The 25,551-nt window shown below is 39.6% G+C and overlaps 1 protein-coding gene across 2 annotated transcripts in view; it reads right to left on the bottom strand.

Moving 5' to 3' along the window:
* Positions 1-458: 458 nt before the first annotated feature.
* The window catches only part of LOC131040193 (probable anion transporter 6, chloroplastic), a 284,449-nt gene continuing 259,356 nt past the window's right edge, over positions 459-25,551 (bottom strand). For both annotated transcript variants that reach the window (XM_057973062.2, XM_057973061.2), the window contains 2 exons: positions 957-1,043; positions 459-857 (listed from right to left, as the gene is read on the bottom strand). In XM_057973062.2, the coding sequence (XP_057829045.2) occupies positions 756-857; positions 957-1,043 (189 nt within the window). In that variant the 3' untranslated portion in view covers positions 459-755. The remainder of the gene's footprint in view (positions 858-956; positions 1,044-25,551) is intronic.

Genomic DNA, 25,551 nt, shown 5'->3' with positions numbered 1-25,551 from the left:
TTTGAATTTCAGTTTGTGTAGCTTAGATGTGTCTTACAGATTCTTGGGTTTCAAATCTTATTCAAGATTTCTAACAGTTATGATATATTAATTTGCGTTAAATAATCCAATGTGCTGTAACGTCTACTTCGAATAAGGTGGGGATAATGGAATATCATTTTCTAATTAGTTAGGGCAAAATCTTATGTGACTGCTTAGTTTATTTTGATTAGCACCTGCTATAAAAATGCTCAACTTGTGCTATTGCTGTTCAATTTGTTTTAAAAGTGACTGCTTAGTTTATTTTGAATAGTTTTAAAAGTGCTCAACTTGTTTTAAAGAGCTAGAGGCTCATAAACATAAATACTTAATTTTTATTTTTTTTCCAGCATATTTTCAATTTGTAGACAGTAGCTGCTCCACTAAAATAAAAAAGATTCAAATTATCGTTTTCTCATAATTAAATATTTGCATGATACTATTCCGACTGCTCAAATTTAAATAGAAAACAAACTTAAACAGCCACTGGAAAACATACATTAATATACATATTCTTACTAAAACTATCAAACATGTGATTCGACAACCTTTCACAATTTATAAACTCGAATGAATGCAGCCTTTTCCATTATATTCTAGCTTTTCCTTATCAAATGTGCCGTTTTGTCTCAAATAGGGAACTGGGAAGTATTTCATGACATTTTAACCTTCATATGCATGGTAATAATATACCACATTCACATTCATTTTTCCAATAAATTCAACATAAATTTTAATCAGTCTCCGTTCAAAAAATTTTGAGGCTTACTGCTAGCAAAAGCTAGCCATACTATACTTCCTGTGATGTAGAAGAAGATGGAAGGTGCAAATAGTGCCAACTGCACACCACAGCAAAGTGAAAATAACGCTTACTTAGTATGGTACAGTATGCTCATACTGAAAAAACCAGGTATACTAAAGTAATGTGCAGTTCTTACAGTCCAAGAGTGAGTTTGATCAAGAAGATAGCCTGTTAGCGCAACTCCTACAATTCCTGGAAATGCTCCAGCTGTGCTTGTCAGTCCCTGCCTCACAATAAGACCATATTATTTCTGCCAGCTATAAATGCTATCATAAAATGTACATATTAAAATGTCCTAGATAGCTCCTTTTTCTTTGGCTGAAGATGTTATTATATAGCCATATTTTTCTACATATATAAAATTTATCACAATCAAATTAATTCTAGATTCTATGATTTGGGTTATTCTCATCCAATCCAATACACACTGCGTGAATAGATGCTGTGTTACTGAATCAACCAAAAACCTAGGTGTTTGCGTATGCTTTGGTTTGGAATTGGAATCAGGTTTCATTCACATGTAGGTTCGTTTGGGGTATGGTTTTTTGTGCATGGATTTGTCTGGCATCTTAGGAGCATACCCAAGCAATACCAACATGTCAAGGCAATTCTAGGGCGACCCTAGCAAACAGCAATAGTTTCAATATGTTTTGTTTGACGATAAATAGGGAATAAACAAACATTGCGTTTTGTTTGACAAGTAGTTTCACAATGAGATTCAGTCTTTAGAGTAAGCAATGCCACAATAAGATTCATAGTTGCTAGAGTAAGCAACGCCACAAATTTCGTTTGATTCTGCAGATATTTTCACTTTTTTAGGAGTTAGATAGGCAACATAATTTTATTGCAAGTGGTGGTTGGGCTGCTTGTGTTTTAATCTACCTACATCATCTAATGTCAATGATAATGGTGGTGGTGGTCTTTATCATAGATCGCATACGCATACTCAGACTTGGAGAGTACTTGGCAAGCCCAAATTTTTTGACTTGCAAAAATTTGACAACTTAAAAAGTACTAAAATTTCTTTTTAAAAACCTTTTTTTTTTTTGGTAAAATTCAATTACAAAATATATTAAATGAGTCAAGAAACCACGAGGAAGTGTTTTCTATTAAATTGATTATTTAATACGTATGGATTACATAATGGCATCATCATATGAAGCTAGATAGTGGAACTGGATACAATAGCTAGCTACTAACTAATAACTATTATGAATTTATGATGATTGTATACATATGGATTACATAATGGCATCATCATATGAAGCTAGATAGTGGAACTGGATACAATAGCTAGCTACTAACTAATAACTACTATGAATTTATGATGATTGTATTTGAAAATCATCATAATAAATTTCACATCTAGACAACTTAGACATTACAAGTTTTTACATCTTCCTCTTCTCTGCCCTAGAGAAAAATTGGGAGGTAGAGGTTATGGTCCTTGCACTCAATTTTGACTCCTTTCTTGGCATAGAAGATTGTGCTTGTGGTTCCACCATGCTTGTAGATGGCAGTGGCTCCACCATGCTAGTAGATGGCAGTGGCTCCTCCTCCACCATATCAATGTCATCCAATTCAATCTCCCCTGATTGTTCTACAACCAAATCCTCCACAACTTGCCTCTCAAAATCAGCAATCTCATCCTTTGAAAATAAGGAGGCCTCATCATCCAAATCAATGAGTTCGTCTGGCTGGTCCTGCACCTTTCTTGTGTGAAGCCGAAGGTTATATTGCACAAAAACTAGATCATTGAGACAATGAGTCAGCTTATTATGCTTCTTCGCGCAAATGACATCAAACAAACTCTAGTTGCGCTCACAACCAGAAGCACTACAAGGTTGACACGAAATTCAGAGGGCTAGCCTTGTCAAATTTCGGGTATTTCCACCCCAATCTTCTCACCAAGAACTAACAAATAAGAGATTCATTTTTTTGTAAATAAACAATATTCTATTAATAATTGTAATTCATGACTTGCAAGATATAAGGCTTCACTTTTTCTCGGTGTTTGGATCTCTCTTCCTCGTATAGCTAATTTGGAAGAAAACGTCCCCCCTAGCTGCCTTATAATTCTGCAACTCTAAAATGATGAGGTCTCTCATTGCAACTATAGGTGTCATCCTCTCAATACATGTGGATAGACCCTCCATAACCTCGTCATTAGCATCCATGAAGCTATCAGAGAAGTAGAACTTGGGGTTGAGATAGTACCCCGTTGCATGAATGGGTTGGTGGAGTTGAATGTTCCACCTCTGATCAATGATCTCCCATAAAGGGGCAAATCTACTGCATCCCACATGTAATAGTGTTGGATGGCCTCTTTGGTCTATCCATTGCCTCATAAATAAATATATCCCATTGTATTTTTCTTGCCAACCACCAAGGGCAAGACCCTCACCAATGGCTCAATCACCTACAAAGTACAAAGTAGAAGCAAATTTAAATTACAGCTTACAATGAAACTAAACCCTTTTAAAATGTAAAAATAAAAGATTCAGTTTGAAAATTAAATTAAATTGAAGTTACCTTGACAACCTCTAATGCTCTAGTTGCAAAATCACCATCAAAAAATATTTTTACAACCCTTTCTCCATCAACCTTCTAAGTTGAGTAAGTTGAGTCTAACCATGGTTGACTCACAAACATTTGCTTCAAGGGAGTCAATGTAATGTCAATGTAATACTTTGCAACATTAGAAAATTAGTTGCAAACCTTGTAGCTTCCGATCACACAAGCTCTTTCTTCTTGGTGTGATCTCTCATTAGTTAAAGAACCTCTATCTATCTATCTATATATATATTATTTCTTCAATTGGTTTCACCCAATCAATTTTGCCTATGTCCTCTAAAAGAAGGTCAAGGCAATGAGTTGCATAAGGGGTCCAAAAAAGTGTTGGATGGCTTTCTTGAAGCAATCTTCCAGCTGCCCCATATGCCAGTGCATTGTCAGTAACTTGACAACATTTTCTATGGCCACCGCTAAAACAACCTTCAACAAGAAGTTCAAATTTCTGCACTCTTTATTATGTTGGAGGAATCAGTTTAATTTAGAAAAACAATCTCACAATTTGAAGCCAATATAAAAATGAAATGAGTGTGGTTCCTTCCATCTATCAAACCATCTGAAAGTATCGAGCATCCATACTTTTGTTGTTGCTTCTTTTCAACTTCCACAATTTCTTTTGCATCTAAAATAGCATCTTTGAGCAACTTGCCACATTGCAGGGAATGTTGTTGTAATAACAAAAGTTTGCACAAGCTTTCTTTGCTTCTTTGTGCACCTCCCTATTCCACTTGGTAGCTCGAATGAAGGTTGTGATCCTGGTTCATTTCTAGGCACAAAAAATTGGAATTTGCTAGAAGTGGAGGAAGATGGGTCACATACATGTGGACTGCAACTAGAGCCTACAATGTGTTGCACACCCACCTCAAATTTTGCTGACAAATGAGGAGCAACGACTTCTTGTATTGCTGCTTGTGCCTCTGCCCTCTCCAACTTCTTTTCATCTAGTGATTCAAGAAGGGCTATCATCTCTTGTTTCACTTTTTCAGGGGCTTCTTTACTTTCCTTGGCATCATGGCAAGGAATGCCTACAAGATGGTATTTGAGGCGATTGATGCCTCCACAAAGCTTCTTTGTGCACCAGGTACATATAACACTTCCTTGTACTGGTCCCATTATGCTATATTTCCAAGTGGGGTCACGGTTACTAAGGGGTTACTTGCATTTGCTGAGTTTGAAGAAAATGCAGAGCCAAATGCCACTGTGATTATAAATTAAACACCATCGATAGCAACAAAAAAAATAAGCATTGAGCTAAAGATGTACATAATCTATATAAAGACACATCAAAAAATTATCTTACGTAATAGCATCAGTTGTAAAACGGTTTTATTGATACAATGAATAAAGTGATGTTTGGCTTTTGTATCCTCTTTTGAAAAATACTCAAGCTGTGTTACTAGAGAATCAAGAGATTTTTCTTACCACTTTTTCTTAAAACCATTGTAAGAGACAGGTAGAGTGATGTATATAATTTGGAATAACAATGTCTCTATATTCCCTCCATAGTTTGTCCATAGTTTCAGTTCATTGGTATATGGTATAATCAAAGAGTGTTTTCCATTAATAATTATAACGTCCAAAGCGATAGCAAATCGAGGGGAATTGTGGGATTAAAAATAACTTTAGGAAACAAAAAGTTGCCAATTGGCAAGTGGAACTAATATTTCTAATCAAATGCTGCTATAAAATTGTTCAATGATGATACACAATGCCCTCAGTCTCTATTTGCTTTGGCATATATGATATCTAGGAAAAGGGATTATGGATTATATTTTTGGGTTATTTCAAGCCTTCGGTTAAATTTTCTGTCACACGTTTAGCCAATATACTTCTATATTTTGAAACTTCAGTGGCAAAATTTTGTCACTCATTTAAAGCTACCTCGGTTGACTGCGATACATTACACCTATCATTTCCTACGATACATTTAAGGCCTTAACTAACAAAGATAAACTACATTTGAAAACACCACAAACACATACCATACATTTAAGGCCTTAACTAAATAAGATAAACTACAATTGAAAACACCACAACCATAGTGTATTCATGAATATTTTACATCCACTGTTTCGCTGAAATTTTACATCAGATATACAACCCTTTTCAGTTATGAACTTCAACAAAGAACAATCTGTTTACAATCTATCAAATCACAATTGCTATAAGTTTTATTATTGATTATAGGATTTGTAATAAAAATATTTCTCATCACTTTTAAGACCTTTGATAGAGATAAATAAATTTGAAAAGGAAGTAAGACAAAAGAGGACTCAAAAGATCAGCAGTGCATCTCAATTCATCTCCAAGATTTTCGCCAGAGAGAATGTTCTCAGAGATGTGAACCGTTTCTATCATTTTGAGCATAGACAATGTTCTTGTGGAGATTACAGGTTGAGCTAAAGAATTAAATTTTTTAAATAAATTATTTTAGTTTTTAAATATTAATAAAAAAAGAAAAAAAAACGTCATATACTTATAACTTGGAGGCTAGAACGTGAAGGAAAACTGCTACTGTGCGATCACAAGGCTGGAACTTCGAGGGTTCTAATGGCAAATGGCCATGCCCATCTTGTGTTCATCTCATGTCTCTTTTTTTGTGCGCTTTTTGACCCATGTTTTTCACATTTTCATCAAGTTAACCCTATTTTTACACCTGTTGAAGGGTTGAGACAAGTTCATGGCAATTTGTCACAAGTTTTTTCATGGGTTTCTCTGCGACTAACAGCAAGTTAGAATATGCAGACCTGCATGAATAAACCCTTGAATTGTTCGCAGCGTCTGAAAACACGAGTACTCCCAAACCCGCATGAATGTACCATTGTTAATTGCACATATCTATACTTTTGTTGTATCTAAGTAATGTCGCTAAGATACCCTAGGGAATGAAATTTAAATGTTATAAATTAATTCCGCTTGTGCACTTAAGATTATGTGTGATCATATTAATTTAATGTATGTATTTCTTTTAAGCTTTAAGTGTTGTTGTGACTTTTAAAAAACAATTTCTCTCTAAGTTGTCTAGTTAGATAGCTAGTTTGGTTAGTTTCTCTAGGGTTTTTCTTAGCGAGTGTTACATCTGGTATCAGAGCCCATGTTCATACAATGGGTACTTTGGTTTCATATGAGCCCATGTTCATACAATGGGTACTTTGGTTTCATATGAGCCCATTGTGCGTGTCAATGTAACTTAGGTTAAACCTTTGAAGCCATTTTTTCACATTTACCCCTTGTAGTAGTTTGCCCTAGATTTTGCCTTATAGATGTTTCATGCCATGTGTCAAGTAAGATGCCTCCTAGGGGTAGAGGTCGTGGGTGAGGTAATTGTATGGGTACTCGACAAAATCCTCATCCTAAGGTTTCTGAAGAGGCTCATTAGGAGGATCAGTAGCATGATCGTCAAGAGGAATCTCAAGGTGAGAACAAGCAGGGTAATGACGGAGTTCCTCAGTTGATTAATGTTCTATAGGAGCTTCTTGCTCGTTTGGGACTGAGGGAGGAAGACAATCAACAGGGAGAGTCTCATCATTTTGATCATCTGGAGAGAGTTGTGCATCGAGAGAGAGAGAGAGAGAGAGAGAGAGAGAGAGAGAGAGAGAGAGAGAGAGAGAGAGGTCACCCTGGAGGACAGACATTGTGGTTCCAGATCAGGATGCGATATTAGCAGGACATATGAGGGACCTTCTCAGGTCTTGACCTCCTACATTTGGTGGATCCAACAACAGGATAGAAGCAGAGACATGGATTTTGGATTTGGGTAAGCTTTTTGCTATGCATTTGTATAGCAGTAACACCAAGGCTAGGTGCCCCACCATGCATCTTTGTGGGTTTGCTTCCACTTGGTGGCGTTTAGAGGAGCAGAAACTTCATCTGGACATTGCATCAGTTTCATGGGAGATATTCCTGGAGAGGTTTGTGCTCGCTTCTCTGTCAGTGTCATGTCCCCAATTTTTGCCCTTCCTTAGTAACATTTCTAGCAGGGTTGGTCTATTATTTGGTTCCCGTAGGCTAGCAGAGTGTGGAGGGGACCAACTCAGGGGCTTAGAGATCATGCATGAGCCTTTTAGGCATTTTGGAGCAGTTGACGGGAGTTTCCTAAAATTTAGGAAGGATCCCTATTTTTTAGGGATTGACTGGTGTTGACATGGCTAAAGTTGTGTTGCTACAACTCTCTCCAATCAACACACAATAGAATGCTAAGTATCCTATCCTCTCTTGAGATAAGGAAATCCCTAATGCTGTTTTAGTTGATCAATGGGGATGACCTCAAGGTTTCGATTGTCAGGTCTTGACTGCAGGATAGCTCAACAGTTTGATGTGTTTTGCTGGAAACACAAAGGGGACTTATGATTAGACAAAATTGGTTTTGTTCGCACAGGTTCCCTAAGATCCTACAGTTTTGATTTCATCAAATTTTGCCTTAATACGACGTTGTTCGGACTTCAACCTTGATAAAAAAAAAGGGGAAAAAGGAAGGGGAAAGAGAGAGAAAATACCTAATTAATCTACCTAAAAATAACACCTTCAAGCTAATAGACAGAAATCTTGCAATAATCAAATTTTATTTCGCTAGCAATTCGCACAACTACATAAAATTGATGCAATCTCCAAAGGGGAAACAAATTTTCAAGTTTTTAAACATAAACACTAAATTTAAGAGATTAATACATTCCATGTTCAATAACCGAACTAAGCATACTAGTGAGTTCAAACTAACCATGTAGAGGAAGTGGCAATCAACCAATCCTTAATGGTATGAAGCAAGATTTCTATCAGATATCAACTTGCACATATTATCTTGTAAAACAAAATGCATACATAAATTCAAAGAGTGAAGAAATAAACCATGCACTCACAGGAAACCATAATAGCTTTAATCTCCATTAAGTCTGAATGTATTTTTGCAGAGTTTTTGCAACAATCCATTATTTCTTACTTAAAAAAAAGGAAGGGACTATCCCTTATATAGATTTTCAAAAATAGATGAATGGCCAGGATTTTATTTTACAAGTCGCCCAAATTCATCCTATGAAACATGGCTGCCCATACCCATAAATGGAAAACAAAATATCACCACCAACCACAAAGTAACTAATAACTACCAACTACCAAACATAAAGCTGCTCCAAAAAGTGCACTTGCACGGAGCTCAAAAATTTACAATGACTTTGGTAGTTGGAAAGAAACTTTATGTTGAAAAAGCGCATTTAGAATTTCAAAGAAACAGATATTCTCAAGAAAGCACTTTTTCCTTCCTTGAGGTAGACTCTTTCTCCAAAAATTCAACTTCCCCTTGCAAGTAACTCTTCCAGATGTCTCCATCTGCTGCACGTTCTACCTGAATGTAATCCTGAAATCTCATGCACAGTTGGAACAGTACCTTGCTAGGGGCATAGGAGGATGGTGTATTTTGTACTGCATACCCTCTTGGTGGAGATCCACATGTTTCAACTCATCACTCCAGACTGACCGATGAGTTTCAAAATCCAATATGTCCGCATGCAGCTCACTGGCAAATTCCAGGTCTTCTATGGAGTATGTGATTTTATCAATTCTCAGTCTATCCTCCCACCGTGGTCGTACCTCATTATCCTTCATGCTACTCTTCCAACCAGGGACCATCGATCTGAGGATCTTTTCACCAAAATCCTTCATGTTTGACAAAATTTCCTCACACTCATCTTGCTCTTTATTTATGGTGTCCTTCATATCATATTTCATGCTGGCATTCCAGTACCACTCTTTGAAAGTGTTGATGTCATAGGGATCTAGGATAGCATGCAATTTGGGAATTTGAGTGTGGGTCCAGAAAAGAGCCCTCATGAGGGGCAAAACCATACCAACCATCTCATGGACTTTGAAACATTCCTTCTTTACTTCAAACATCTTGATGCGAATGGTCTCTCAGTCGTGGGCCATTTTCCACACATCTTTGATGATCTGTTCTCCCTTTTCTTTAATGCCCATAATCCATTCCCTGACGGCCTTGGCAGTGTCACGCACTCCTTCAAATTCAACTGGTCTTTTGTGCTAGTGCCAATGGGGGAACATGGGATTCAGCGGTATGCTGCAGTGGTCTCAACAGGTGATCTATGTACCCCTCAACTTGCTTAGCACAAGCCCGATACATATTTCTCTCAGCGGTCATTTCGTCCAGCTGTTTGAGCATATTATGCACAGAATCTTTGAATTCTTCCCTCTCCTACTCTTTGGTTGCTCGCCCTATTGGGATGGTCGTGACGTTATAGTCAACCAAGGCAACTTGATCTGCTAGTTTGTCTGCTGGAGGGGTAGCAATATGAATCGTACGATTCTTTTGCTCATCTTTGGTAATCCTGGAGTAAGTCTTTGGCTTTTTCTTTCCTTTAGATTTTATTTCTCCTATTCGAGAGAAGATATTCTCCAGGTTAATTGGTGGCTTGACAATTGCTTTCCGCTGTGCCTGGGCTATCAACCAGTCATGAGGAATGGTTTGCCTAGATGTAATTGCTAGATTCCCACTCTGTTCTTTGGAGGACTCAGCTGACTCACTGCTTATCTGTAACTGATCGGATATAGGAGGAATGGATGCAGTATATAATCCTTTACTCACAGCTGAATTCTCTCCCACTTCACTGAGCAACTGCTGGGTATCCTCTAGTAGTGGCTGATCTTGATTTCTACTAGGCTCTTGGGTTCTATCTTCTTCCCTTTGTCCCTCAACCGTGGTGTCTTCTTTGTTGCCGCCTTCCTACTATAACTCATGCCTGCTCTCGTGTGAGCTCTTGTTTACCAATCCCTTGATCAGGTGCAATCTCTCCCTCCTCGACCTGATTTTCAGGTCCATCCAAACCAATGATCCTCACCTCTGCTTCTTGCTCATTTTGTATTTGAGGATTATTTGCCTCCGATGCAACATGATCATTTTGTGAAGGTGGAGTGGGCATGTAATCAAGTTCAACCACATCATGCTTCGAATTGGGGTCCTTGGATGAGGAAGTAACCTCTGGCCTCCTGATTGGGATTTTTTCTCTTTTCGTCCTTTTCAACATCCAAGTCCCTCTATTGGCTCTTCCTTTCTTTCTCTTCTTTTCAGGTTTCTCAACCTCTTCTTTTGGCGCACTTGAGGTTCCTTTGTCATCTGAAGATTGGGAATCGAGACTACCCATCAAATTGAATGTGAATTGGGTTCCTTCATGGGTTAGCCTCTCTATTTGTTGGGATAACCAGTTATCTGTGTACCTTCTTGGACCTTCCATGACTGCTTCAAAATCTGTGATAGGGTCTTGAGTCCAATTAATGGCTGGCAAGAGGTCCTTGACTGCTTCAAATTCCCGAACTTGCAAGCAATTTCCATAGTCTATTACTTGATCTGGGACTTGGTGGTACTCATAAAGCCGCATTTGTTGAACACTCAACCTTGAATATTCCCGCCAACGGACCTCAAATTCATTTGAACAATTGCTCCAATAGTCCTCTATTGATGCCTTGGCCCTATAATGCTTGTCGTAGGCCTTCTTACCCAATCCATCATGGTCAAAGCATTTCCTAGGGAAATGCTCCTGTAAGCAATAGGAAGCTAACTCGGCAAATGATTCTTCAGCTTGCACTGAATTCTTGAAGTGTACATCAAGATTACCTAGAATCATGGGGAAGGTGAACCGTGACTGCTTTTTGTCTCTGAGTAAGCTACCTGCTGGGTGTGCCTGGCTTGCTACCTCCACGAGGACTAATCGATCTGATGAATAACACGGAAGGCGGTATGGTGTTCCCTCAAAACCTGCTATTCTGATGTAGGTGAATCTAGGGAACTGGATTAGGGTGGTAGCCTGCTTTGACAGCCTTATATGCAATCCTCCTTGCATCAATGTAACCAGGCATATTGTAAAAGCATCATTAACACGCTCGTTGCATATGCGATGTTATTCTTTTCTCTTTGGGCAATGTCATAGTAATGAAACTGAGGGTAGCAGTCGTATACTTTCACTTGATTTGGCCCGTTCCCAACCTCACCTTTCTTAATTAATCCCGACAGCGGCTGATGTCGAGCAAACATGTAGACCAAGTAGGAAGTCATGGCAAAATATTTTCTCTTCAAGCTCAACTAGCTGTGTATGAATATTGTCACTGATGATCTGAGCCCAGTTGAACTTAGACTTCCCAGCGAAGACTTGCTCAGTGAAGTAGAACATCCATTCCTCAAAGAGATTGGATTGAGGAAGTCCCATGACCCAGCTGAGTAAGGTGACCATATCACCATACTCATTGTGAAAATCGCTTCTGAGGGTCTTTTTACTGATTCTAGTGCTTGGTGGTCTTCTCTCGCTGAACCATTCTTCGTTTATCAATGTTTTGCACTTAACAAGATTCATGTCATAAACAATTTGAGCCTCATTGATAGTTGTGGCAGTGGGATTATCAGGAAACGGGATATCAAATGCTTCCCCAAGGGCTTCAGGAGTGAAGTCAACCAGTACCATCCCTTTCAATACCACTAATCTGGTTTTCGACTGATAGTGCTTAACAACCTCAACCACTAATTCATAATTTTGCACGGCCGGAGGGAAACCAGCTGCCTGAGCAATAGCACTCTCCATCGTTTGAGCTTTCCATAGGCATTAGGAGAGTATACTCTGTTCTTGAAATCCTGAATATCAATATGTCCCAGGTTTGTATCTCGTATGATGTCTCACACTGTTGCCAGCATAAATTGCCTATTGTTATGTTTGATAATATTTGTTATCCGACAAGGTATTAATTAATTGTATTGAGTGGGTTGTCAGTCTCGGGTGGTTATGTGTCGATTGGTTGACGGTTGTGTACCTCTAGGCAACCGTCGGGTCCTTTAAATATGTCGTGTACTGTCAAAGAAGTGGCATGGTATTGTCGGATCTATTGTAATCCTTGGTCGGCCATCTTTGGTCTCTTCTCTGTAATAATTGAATGTGCGAATAAGGATATATTTTCCTGCCGTGTCTGGTATGCATTGCCATGTACATTATTATTTCATGTATTTAATTTACTAGTTGTACCAGTAAACATTTTGGCACCGTTGCCTTGAAAGAAATCGGGTCAGCCTTGAGTGATTCATGTCCATAGATCCCATCAAAGGTGAGAAGAGGCCACAGGGTGGTCAAGACCAAGCGATTAGGTGATCTGCTGACCCTCGGTCGGAGGGAGCACAAAGACGAGTCGAAGCCTAGAAGTACTTGGAGTGTTGGGACGTTGGAGGTGGACGTGTAGAGGATGTGCGCGTGTCTGAGAGTGCAAGGAAAGCACCAGAACATAGCAGACGGAACAGTTCACTTAGGTCCGACACACCTGGAAGTACTCAAAGTGTTGGGGACGTTGAAGGTGGACGTGTAGAGGACGCCGCGTGGCCGAGAGTGCAGGGAAAGCACCGAAATGTAGCGGTCGAAACAGTCCACCCAGGTCCAACACACAAGGCGAATACACACGTACCTTCCGAGTGAAAACAATGTTGAACACCCAGGAGAAGCAAAAACTGCCGAAGTTCACGGGAGACGGGTCGGAGGACCCAACACAGCATTGCAAAACATGCATAACCATTTGGGAGGCAAATGGCCAAGATGACAGGGACTACTGGTTGAAGGCATTTCCCGCCACCCTTCGGGGGATCGCCATTGACTGGTACACAAACCTCAACGCCCAACACAAGAGGAGATGGAGTGATCTGAAGAGGGCGTTCCAGGAGGAATTCAAACTTTTAAGGGATGATAATGAGATCGTGGCCGAAATCTATAATACTAAGCAAGGGAAAAATGAGATTGTACGTGCTTACAACCGTAGGCTCAAAGAACTGTTGAACAAGATGGAAAACCAGCCAGCCGACGAGTTGAAGAAGAGGTGGTTCACGGAGGGATTGATACCCTCACTATGCAAGAAGATGAAAGTAGTGCCTCCGTCCTCATACGCCGATGCGTACAATCAAGCGATGGACATCGAGAGTGAAAATAAAACCTCCTCCCGAGAGAAGAGGAAGACTGATGATGATGAGCGCATCGAAGGTAGCAGTGACGAAGAATCCAAATCCGTACGAGCCCTTCGACGGGATATGTTGAGAATGATGAAAGAATTGAAGGCTGAGAAAGGAACCAGCAATGAAGGTAATGAACTATGGTGTATTGAGTGCAAAAGGGAGGGGCACACGAAAGGTAATTGTCCTAGAAATATGTTTTGTGAAATTTGCCAAGTGCTGGGGCATTCAATCAAGGAGTGCCCTTACAATTTGAAGATGAGAAGTACACAAGTACTCTTCACATAGGGAGAGTCCAGCCCATCGAAATCACAGAATGTATCACCAAGTGGTTATGGAAATCAATGAGGGCGAAACCAAATACAGTACAACTCCAGAGAACATCCTATCATACAGTGCCGACAATGTAGTGAATGGGGACACTTTGGGAGAGACTACCATAACAAGAAAGATAACATACAATTATTGTGCAAATGGTGTGGACCAGGTGACCATGAAGACACCAACTGCCAGAATCAGAAGGGTATTAATATGCTGGACGTGGAGGAACAAGAGGACGTAGTTTTGGCAATCACAAGAGCACAAACAAAGAAGGCAATGTATTCAAACTCTGGTACAAAAAAGGAACAAGCCGAAGTAGAACAAGTGTTGGTGAAGGAACAAGTAACTTCCAATGGAACTGCAAGTATGTCATTGCAGGAGTCAGAGAAGAACATAGTCCGGCAGGTGCTGCAAACAACCGTAACCATCAAGGTGGCAGACCTTCTTCAAACTATGCCACAACTGAGAATGGCAATTGCCAACATAGTCAGTGACGACACAGTCTTCCAGAAACAATGTAAGTCACATGAGGAGGAACTGACGGGAAAACCATTAGGCGAAGGGAATGAGTCCAGTGATCCAATGTTATTGACGGTGAGCATCGGGAGGAAGCCGACGGTCGTCGAGATGGAAATAATGGGGAAGAAGTTGACAAACACCATTGTCGATGGAGGCTCGGGAGTAAATGTACTACCAGAAGACACATGGAAATGTCTGGGGAAGCCAAAGCTTTGGCCGCCAACCTTCCACTTGGTAGGTGCCGACCAGCACGACATCCAACCGTTGCGAACATTGATGGCACAAAAAGTAATGATTGGGACACAACAATTTTTCTTGGACTTTGTAGTTATCCAGTTACAAAAGAAGGCGTATGATGCACTCCTCGGGAGGGGACGGTTGGTTACTGGCAAGGCAAATCATAACTGGAAGCGAAACACACTCTCGATCGAGAGTGACGAGAGGAAGCACGTCATTGACTTGAGGAACGAAGCGGTGAGTGAAAAACTGGCACCCTCGGACTCTGAGTCTAAGGGTGGATAGTTAGGTATGGACGGAGGGAGGAAAGGCATGAAACCCAATGATGAAGGGGTGCTCGAATTGGAAGATTGCTTTGAGGATGAGACGAGTTCTCTTAATGGATTATTTCACTAGCAGATGGAGGATTATGAAGTCTTCCACCCCGACTGTAACATGTTACAAATTGGCCAAATTGAGGAAGTACAAAGTTCGTCGTACGATATTCATCTGTGCACATCCGACGTTGGTGTGTCTGGGCTGTACGAATAGTTGCCAAGTGAGCCTATACCGTATGAACAAAGGCCACCGAGTGGGAATGGGGAAGTATCTAAGGTGTACGAAGAAGATTCACAGGGCGAGGATCTGAAATTGGATGCTGTAGAGCCTAGTGGAGATGCCCCGAAGAAGTTAATACTATATGCTAAACGGTTCACATCAGCCGAAAGTAATTCAGCCGTCTGGTTCAAATCAGCCGAGAGCAAGTTGACCATACAACCCATAAGAGCCGAGAGTACATGGAGCGTACAGTCCACAGGATCCCAGAGTGAAGTTGCTGAAGGATTGTCACTGTACACCAAGAGTAAAGATTTTGAAGAATTGTCATCGTACGTGGAGAGTAAAGTTACCGAACAATTGACTAAGTCCATACCGTACGCCATACGGTTCAAAGCAGACAAGAGCAAGTTGTCTCTTGAGAGTCCAGGTTGTGTCAATGTGATGAGGTTACCACCCGAAGCTAAGAGCCCCAACTACACCGTACAAACTAGAGAAGCCGAGTGCTGGAGATCCATACGATCAAGGGAGAGCCGAGGAAGCGGACTTGACAGTAGGACAAAATCGAGAGAGGGAAGGAACATTCCCATCCAGCCACAGGAGAAGTCGAATCCGTACGGTGCAGGTGAAGAAGTAGAAATACCGTACAGTGTACGATCAACACGTACGGTCGGCACATAGGCGCAGAGCAAGGCGAGGAGTCTGTACGACGTATGGCAGAGCACCATTCCGTACGGCGTACCTTGTTCAATCAACCTGTACGGCGTAGCTCATCCACCCATTCCATACGGCGTAGTCCATTCATTCAACCCGTACAGCATACGACATAAACTGCATAGAGAACAGGGTACGGTGTACGGTGAAACCATACGGCTGATATCGCACAGGAGGCATCGTATGACATACAAGGAAGCCGTACGGACATCGTACGAGAGGCATCGTATAGTATACAAGGAAGCAATCAGGGAGAGGTCGTTCGACCACGCTACAAGTACGACAACCAAAGGTAGAGGTCGTACGACAACCAAGAGAAATCCGTACGGACCACAGGAGGAATACCGTACTTTCAAGGAAGCGGTATATAAAAAAATTGAAGGCTGTTGGATGAAGGGAGTCCCAAGCCACACATGTATGCATCGTACAACCAAGAGAGAAGCACAAGCTTGTATGAACGAACAAGTCTATACACAAGGAGGATAAGCCCATATGGAAGGAGAACAAGTCAAAAAACACAATACCCGTATGGGAGAATGCACCTTGATCAGAATTTTGACTTCATTGGCCTTGTTCCTGACATCTTAAAAAAACAGAAAATTGATGCACGCCATGGAGTTTCGTGTGGGTTTGAAGCTCTGCCCCTTGACCCTGTTGGGGCCATTGCCCCAAACCCCCATTTGATTTGGCAGGTACACTACAAGTTGGGGTTGTCCAGTCGAAGTCGCTGTTTGTCGTTAGTCTTCCCGAATATTACTTGATGTTTGCTTATCGTCTGGAAGACGACTTTTTCTTTTGGGGGGGATGATGTTGTCAACTTGTCGACATAAAATGCCTATTGTTATGTTTGATAATATTTGTTATCCGACAAGGTATTAATTAATTGTATTGAGTGGGTTGTCAGTCTCGAGTGGTTCTGTGTCAGTTGGATGACGGTTGTGTACCTCTCGACAACCGTCGGGTCCTTTAAATATGTCGTGTACTGTCAAGGAAGTGGCATGGTATTGTCGGATCTATTGTAATCCTTGGCCGACCATCTTTGGTCTCTTCTCTGTAATAATTGAATGTGCGAATAAAGATATATTTTACTGCCATGTCTAGTATGCATTGTCATGTACATTATTATTCCCTGTATTTAATTTACCAGTTGTACCAGTAAACAGACACTTTGGACCTTTGACTCCTTGACTCCTCCTTGGTACTCGTACTTCATTTTTTCGACCTTGCGGGGAATGTCAGCTTTGGAAATCCGTGATGTTCCAGTTGCATCAGGTGCCTTTGAGGACTCTGTCACTGATTTAGGCATCTATCCTGCACAACTAGACATGGATTACGAGACGAGATTAAGGTAAAAAACGGGTAAGCAAGGCCAGAAGATGGCGTTAGCATTTAAAATAGATGATCAACGAGATAACTTAAAGCTTGAAAGCATCTTGAAACAGGCCTTTTAAACAGTTTGAATTTTGATCGTTGGGGATTGAGTGCAATTTGAAGTTGAAAATCAGTTAGTTTGGAGGAGTCAATTTTCAAACTATCGCTGCTCCTTGTTTTGTTGGTGCGGAAATTGTTGCAAACGTTCTGGCTTGTGTGATTCAGCGTTTTGATTTTTCAATTTTGATTAAGCGCTTGAATGTTTTGAAGGTGATCGTGCATACAATTTTCCAGAAAGATGATCCTAGGTGTTTTGGACTCTTGGAAAGTTTGAAATTTGAAAGTTGTTGGTTGTTGATATCGAATGAGCATCTTTAAACGATGCCGCTCCTTATGCTACTGATTTGGAACTTAAAAAAAAGGTTTCAGTTTAAAAGCGTTTTAAGACTTGTTTGCTTTATCGGATACTTAAGGAAGATTTAAACGTATCGAAGGCACTTGGAATAATGTATTGATGTTTTCAGTTTAGACTTGAAATCTCTAATGCTTGTCTAAGTTCGAAATTTCAGTCTGAAGGCCGATTTTGCCAGGTGGTTGTTGTTGCATGTTGTGTTGATGTTTTCTTAACTTATAACCTTCAAAGTTTTCGCTCATTTACATTTATATTCTAACCCTAGGTTAACTATCATGCTCATTTTGCTCAAATTTTCATCATTTGAAGGAAAAATTCAAACTTACCTGGTTTTTGAATGACTTTGCCCAATATATTTCTCCTGAGCGATTACGAATCTGGAACGATCTTCGGCTTGCTTGGGGATTTTGTGAATTTCGGCTCTTATGGAGATTTTGGGGATTTGAAGCCTTCTCCTTTCTGGCTAAAAGTCTTTCTTTGCGTGATTTGAAGTATAACACGCGATGAAGCTCTTGGTTTTATTTTTGGCCCATTGGCAAATAACGCGATTTTCTCTGTGAATGAGTTTCACGATTTCACTTCTCACGTGACTTTATGGCATTAATTTGTAAACTTCGTCTTTATCGTTATTCTGCGAGTTTTGAAGACCTGAAGTTTTCAGGCAAATGGGTGTTATTGCGCGATTTTCGGCCTTTGACCCGATATTGCGTGAATTGTATACCTTTGATTATTCTTAGGTTGAATCATATATCGTGCGATTTAGTCTTTGTTAACCCTTTTCGGCATGTTAGGATGATTTGCGAGTTGGTTTCTTTACCTTTTCGGATGTTTGGGGCGATTTTCACGTTTTGAACATTTTCCACTTTTCGCGATTTTTGGGTGATGAGGTTTTCGGCTTAAAACAATATCGCGTGAGCTTTGGAAAACCTAAAGTTTTTGGGTAAAAAGCTACTTTTATGAACTTGAACTACTTGATTTTTTCGGTTCAAATGACTATATGGCGCGATTTATGACTTCTTTGTCATTCTGACTTTTTCGGCCTATATGGGTCATTTTAGAGATTTTGAAGCTTTATATCTTTTTGGCCATTTGGGCCGAATTGTGCAATTTTTAGTTTCATTGACTTTCATTTTCCGCTTAAAAGCATGAAATGTGCAATTTAGAACTTTCTTATTTGTAATGTCCCCAATTTGAAATATAATTTAATAATTAAATAAATAATAATTAAATTAATGTACAACTTGAGTTGGCCTAGTGGTGGAGAACTTGTGCTCTTGAAATAGAGGTCATAAGTTCAAATCCCACAAAGGGGGTACAGTATGTACACCTTATCGGCTTCGGTCCATTACCTATCAGAAAAAAAATAAAAAATTAATATACAAATAATGAAAATGAAAAACTATTATGACAAGGCAACAAAAATAAAGACACAATAGAAATAATAAGAATTGAATGATGCCAACTGACTTATTAAAGGTAAATAATTGATTCATGGGCAACGTCAAGAAGGACACATATGATACTTGATATGGAACGTGTTACTATAAGCACCCCTTGTTAGAATAGAGGAAGATATCGATCGATATGAAGATAGTGACTATACTCCATGCTGACGAATTATTACTTAATAGGTTATCCAATTATAATTTGGAACGATGCGACTAACACAAGGAAAAGATGGTTGGTGATAAGACGTGTCTCCTTGGCATCGTGGATTACCATTCCACAAACAAAGTATAAGACGGCATACAAATTCATTCTAAAGGGGGGAGATTTATCGGGGTTCTAATATATGTATTCATAGAGGGATCCGCTCGATGGAGTAATTACCTTTGGCATCAATCGGGTTGTACAGTTCGTAGGATGTGAATAGAAGTAGGAAACAATTTCAAAAACATCGCTCCATTTCATCAACAAGGCCCATCGAATCGACCTATACCAATCATCCATTGGACAAATCTTGTGAATATTAAATAAGGAACCAGTATCATAGCACCCTACATATAATATCTATTTCATCGTACTAACTAATATACTCGCTAATTTGACGTGGTCATTCTATTGGTGACTCCCACGAATCAGAACAGGTCATAACTATTATTAAGTTAACAAGCAGTAACATATTTGTTCTTGAGGGTAGCGATGTGCCTACTATGAATGCTTAATATACGTAGCCCGATAATGTTGTATGCAGAATGTAATATTAATAATATTAACATAAACTACAATAATACTAATATTAAGGCATTCATACTTAATAGTTTCACATACTGTGGCAGACTAGATCTGACGCACATCAGATCTGTCTGCCACTACAGTTACTAAGTGGAATAATGATTAGTGACTTAGTAAATGTGTAGTGATAGTAATTTATATTATAAGGAATATAATCTGATTTATTTATTTTATATGTATATATACAAAGGTTTATTAGTCAGCTAATATCTTATAAAGAACTATTCTGTAGTAAAACATTTAGTGTAATACTATCTGAACTTAAATATATATATTCATATACAGAAACAGTAATTTGAATGAACAAATAAATGTAAGATTATAAATCTGATTGAATTATCAATTCCATATCAGGAAGAAGATTATGTTATCATTGATTGAATTCAGGTTAAGATGGTTATGTCTCCTAGTCAATGTAGTTTAAGTCATAAGTATGTTAAGATGGATTAATTCTGGTTTAAACTTGCCTAAACCTAGTAGGGGACATTACACTATTCTATCGGAGTTTTTAGATGTTTTTCCTAGTGAGATTCCGAGTATGCGACTTAAGTGTGATATTGATTTCCGGATTGACCTAGTTCCTAGAGTAGAGATGATCTCTAGAGCACCTTATCGGATGACCACCTAGGACTTGAGTGAGCTTCGGTTGCAATTGGAGGATTTGTTGGCTAAGGGGTTTATTTGTCATAGTGTTGCCTCGTGTGGAGCACCAGTCCTTTTTGTTAAGAAGAAGGATAGATCTCTTCGCTTGTGTATAGACTATCGACAGTTGAATAAAGTGATAGTGAAGAACCGTTATTCGTTGTCGAGGATCAACAATTTATTCGATCAGATTAAAGGAGCTAAGGTCTTTTCTAAGATAGACCTTAAGTCAGGGTATCATCAACTTCGGATTCATGAGGTAGATATTCATCAGACAACTTTCTGCAGTCGCTATGGGCACTACGAGTTTACGGTGGTTCCATTTGGGATTACCAATGCACCCTCAATTTTTATGAGTCTAATGAATGGGGTGTTCAGGACCTACCTTGACAGATTTTCCCTTGTGTTCCTAGATGACATATTGATTTATTCGAGGACCATGGAGGAGCATTTGAGATGGGTGTTGCAGTGTCTCCGAGATAATTAGTTGTATGCCAATCTGGCTATGTGCAAGTTCTTTTAGGCAGAGGTGAAGTATCTAGGTCAGGTCATTTCCGGAGAGGGTATCGCTGTGGATCCCTCTAAGATTTAGGCGATTGTAGATTGGCTAGCACCTATGAATGTGGCGGAGGTTCGCAACTTCATGGGCCTTGCAAGATGCTACCGACGGTTTGTCTAGGGGTTCTCAAGGATAGGTCATCCCATTACTTCTCTATAGAGAAAAGGGAAGAAGTTTGTATGGACAAAGCAGTGTGAGGCAGCTTTCCAAACCCTTAAGGAGCGTTTGACTAGTGCACCTATTTTAGCAGTGCCAGATCCAACAGGAGATTTTGTTGTGTGTATTGATGCTTCTCTGGATGGTTTGGGAGCAGTTCTCATGTAGGACGGACGCGTGATTGCTTGAGTCTCGCAAACTCAAGGATCACGAGTTGAATCATCCTACTCACGACTTGGAGTTAGTGGTAGTTGTTCATGCTTTGGTGAGGTGGAGACATTTTCTTCTTGGGCATCAGTTCGAGTTGCATAGTGACCATTGGAGTTTGCAGTATATCTTTACATAGCTGAACTTGAATGCCCGACAACGGCGATGGATGGAGTTCCTCTGTGAGTATGACTTTGAAGTTAAGTACATTCAAGGGAAAGAGAATGTTGTGGTGAATGTGTTGAGTTATAGGAGACATGAGTTGTCAGTGATGATTCTCAGCATGGATTTGAGGAGCTGAATTCTTAGAGCACTTGCTTCGGATGCTTGGTACTAGGAGGTGAGAGTGGAGATAGACTTTGGGAGAGTTCTAGAGGGAAGGTTTGCAAGGTATTCTTTGGAGTCAGATGGTCTTTGTAATGTCCCCTTTTGGGATCACCTTATACTTTGCCCTAAATTCACAAATCTAGAATGAAATAAGGGCAAACATAGTCAGGGATGTAACCTTCTTCTAAGAATAAGATGGGATAAGCCTACTTTTCGAAACGCACAATGAGATTAGACAACAATGTAGATATAAGTCATGAAATGCATCCAATTCTAAGGTTGTGATATCTACACAACCCCTATCAACAATTACATGGAAACTCAACCATAACAAGGGTTGAGTAGGAAGACATGATGAGGTGTCCCAAGTATCCTCTACCCTAGGCCCAACAGCAAGACCTTATCCTTTGTGGCCTCATGTGGTCCTTAACTGATGGTCCTTAACCATCATCATGAGGTGGTGTACCTAGTGAGGGCTTTACAATGTTCCCCTCCATCATATCAACCTCTCACCTCTTATGATTGATTCACCTCAGCAATAAGGTGCCTTTGACCCTCATCTAGTCATCATCCTAATTCCTTAATGATTTTACTCTTTGTATTTGTGAACCATGGTGGAGAAGAGGGGAATGATTGCAGAGAGTGCCCTAGAAACCATCTCTTCCTAGACCCAAAGACCGTACCCTTTTGTACTATTTTGGGCTCTATGGGCTCATCTTGTCCCACTTCGAGGTGGCGTATCTAGAAGGATGCTCATATGCTATACCTCTCTTGCAATGCTCTCACACCCTCCTTCACCATTGCCTATATATTTATTATATAGTATAAGTGGGTTCAACAATAATGTTTAATTGCTCTTTAGATAATATTAAATATCATTATAATATAAAGTGCAATTGACTTCATACGTGACACCATACGTGAGAATACATTATTTCACCAAAAATCATATAAAAATAAAATGTGAAGCCACAAGCAACTGCCCAAGCAACCCTCTCATCAACTCCTTGGCCTACGAGGGTCAAGTAATAGGCCAAACTCCACAAATGTCTACGAACTAGAGTGAAGGGAACATTACAAACATAGTGTATTAAAAGTAATTATCTTGTATTGACAGCATCATGTTGTATTAGCAGTATTTTATTAGATTAACAACCTCATGTTGTGTTGACAATATTTTATTTTATTAACAGCATCATGTGTGTTAACAGTATTTTATTTTATTAACACTTGCATTAGGCTATGAACAGCCCCAATTATTATTATATTAATGAAATGCTGTATTTTAACCAGTAAATAAATATAAAACAGTTCCCTACGTATTATCACAGACTTAGACTTACCGTGCTAAGTGTGATGGTTGCTTGTGAAAGTCTCACCTTTCTTTTCTCTCCTTTTCCTGTGCGTTTTTCCCAATCAATGTGACTACTGATGTATTCTTTATTTCTCCTTTCTTCCTATGCTCCACTTGGCTGGGAAAGACCGACTCTATTTGAAGAGTCTCACGGTTATGTCTCTTCCCTTAAGAGACGTGTGAAGCATTATGACTTTTGATTGTACTCTTTGCATATTAAACAAGCATTGGTCCATAATAAATATTATTGATGCTATTAATAATTATTTGTGAATATAATTTAACAGTAATTATTATTGGAAATTAAAATTTATTGTGTTTATTTATTAATTATTGTGAATATTATTTAAAACTAATTATTATTGATTGCAAATTAATATTTATTGTGTCTGTTTAATAATTATTGTGGATATTATTTAACAGTAATATGCATGTACATTTACCTCATAATTTGCAGATATTTATATGTTTGTTGTGTCTTCAGCCTGATTGCTCCATTGTATGTTTTATATGTGTGCTTTCCTCATGTATGCTTTATATTGTACTTATGCTCATTGCTCCCTGTTTATCATGATTATGTCATGCATCTTCCTAATGTATGCTTATGTCTTGAATATGCTTCGCATCATGATTGATGTATTTTCAACATGTTTATACCATGTGCATTTTTTGTATGCCTTTCTCAAAGGCTTCATATCTTAAGCATATGCACTTCATGACTAATGTGTTTTCAGAATGTTACTCCATGTGCATTTTCTGAGTGCCTTTCTCATAAATGCTTGTACCTCATATGTATTTACATATTACTTCATCTTTTACATATATGATTCGTATTTTGCATGTATTCATATGTATGATTTGTGTTTTGCATAGCCTTATGTGCATTACTTCATGCTTTATGTACACTCGTGTGTTGCTTCTTGCCCTACATGTGTCCATTATTATGTGTGCACTTCATGTCTTTGGGTGCTATGTGTATTCATGTGTATACCTCATGCCTTAAGTGAATTCATGAGTATACTTCATGCTTTATGTGTTACATGTACGTTATGTATGACTCACGTCTTATGTATTCATGTGCATGTTTCATACTTGATAATATGATATATTGGATTCATGCATAAAGTTTTTACTCTGTATGTGTTTCATATGTATGCTTTGCGCCACTATGTGACGTATACATTTCATACCTTACGTGTATCGCTTCATGCATTACTTATGTTTATGTTTGTTTCATATGTAGGCTTCATACCCTAGACTCATCTACATGGTCATTGCTGGTTGTTCATTTGACATAGTAGAGTGCTCCATCACTAGGGACCAAGGTTAACATAAATAGCATCTGATAATGACATGAGCATTAGTTGCACTTGCCATGATAAAGACCAAGACACTGTTTGCCACATACGGTAAACGATTAAACGCAGAAAGCAAATGCATAGAACATAATGGAAATATATTAAAGAACCAGTTTCTGTATTAATTCAACAGTTCATGTACATCAAGTGCTTATAACATTACACCCAGATACGACTATGATGATGCCACTACGAAGGAAAGGTATGCAATATATAATACCCAAAGGGGTGCGACCAACCGTTGCGTCCAACTGCCCTTCGGGACGACTAACTAACTGCCGAAACTCATAATTACCGACGACAACATAACATAATACGACAACATGACATAATGATTATTCCCAGCAACATCATCCCCCCCAAGAAAAGAAGAAGTCTCCGGACGACTTAATACAAAATAGAGATGACATTAAACAAAACCAAGGTAGAGAACTGCAGGAACTGTTGATGCTAGTCGAGCCCGGAACTTATACACCTGCTACATCCTCGCTTGAAAACCCTTTTCTGCTACCATCAAACTTGTCTGCAAAACACGCTTTTTAGTCTCAGCCTCCACCAACTGCTACTCAAGTCATACTATCTCCCTAGCCAATTTGTCCTCGATAGCCACCCGCGCTACCCTCACGACATCCAACTCCTGGGTACGTTGAGCTCAGTCTCACGCTACTACTGCCTCCAACCTGGTGATCAGCTCCTCTCGAGCCCTCTGTGCATCCACCAAGGCAACCTCACGTCCAGTCGAGACATACTCCGAGTTCCTCAAAGCGTACCATTCATGCCTGGAAGTGGCCACAACCTTCTGGCACAAAGGCTAGGAGACGCCTCAAATCCTCCATCACACTCCCCAAACGCTGATAACTGAACTAAATAACTCCCTGGTGCCGTACGACTTCTCGTTCTTGTAATGCCTTCCTTCAAACTCTGTTTGTTTGCAACCTCCAAATCCGTCTCCCTCTACGGCTTATGGCTTCCCCGCCAATTATTAGCTTCAGGCTTCTTTCTCACAGTACAAAACAACCCCAACACTTACCGTGACTTCTCTGATGCCTTCGCCCAACTCAAAAAGTGTATTGTAGCTCAAAAATAAACTGGGGGTCAAGGGCAGCGCCCCAGCGGAGTCGAGGGGCAGCGCCCCTCACGGGGTCTAGGGCCAGCGCATCAGAACCACACGGAAGTCCATGGCGCACATCATTTTTGTGATATTTTAGGATGCCAAAAACTTGCTTCTCCACTCTAAT

The sequence above is a fragment of the Cryptomeria japonica genome, chromosome 11 (genome assembly GCF_030272615.1).
Source record: "Cryptomeria japonica chromosome 11, Sugi_1.0, whole genome shotgun sequence".
NCBI classification, from domain to species: domain Eukaryota; kingdom Viridiplantae; phylum Streptophyta; class Pinopsida; order Cupressales; family Cupressaceae; genus Cryptomeria; species Cryptomeria japonica.
The sequence above is the reverse complement of the archived record's forward strand: the minus strand, read 5'-3'. Positions and strand labels throughout refer to the sequence as shown.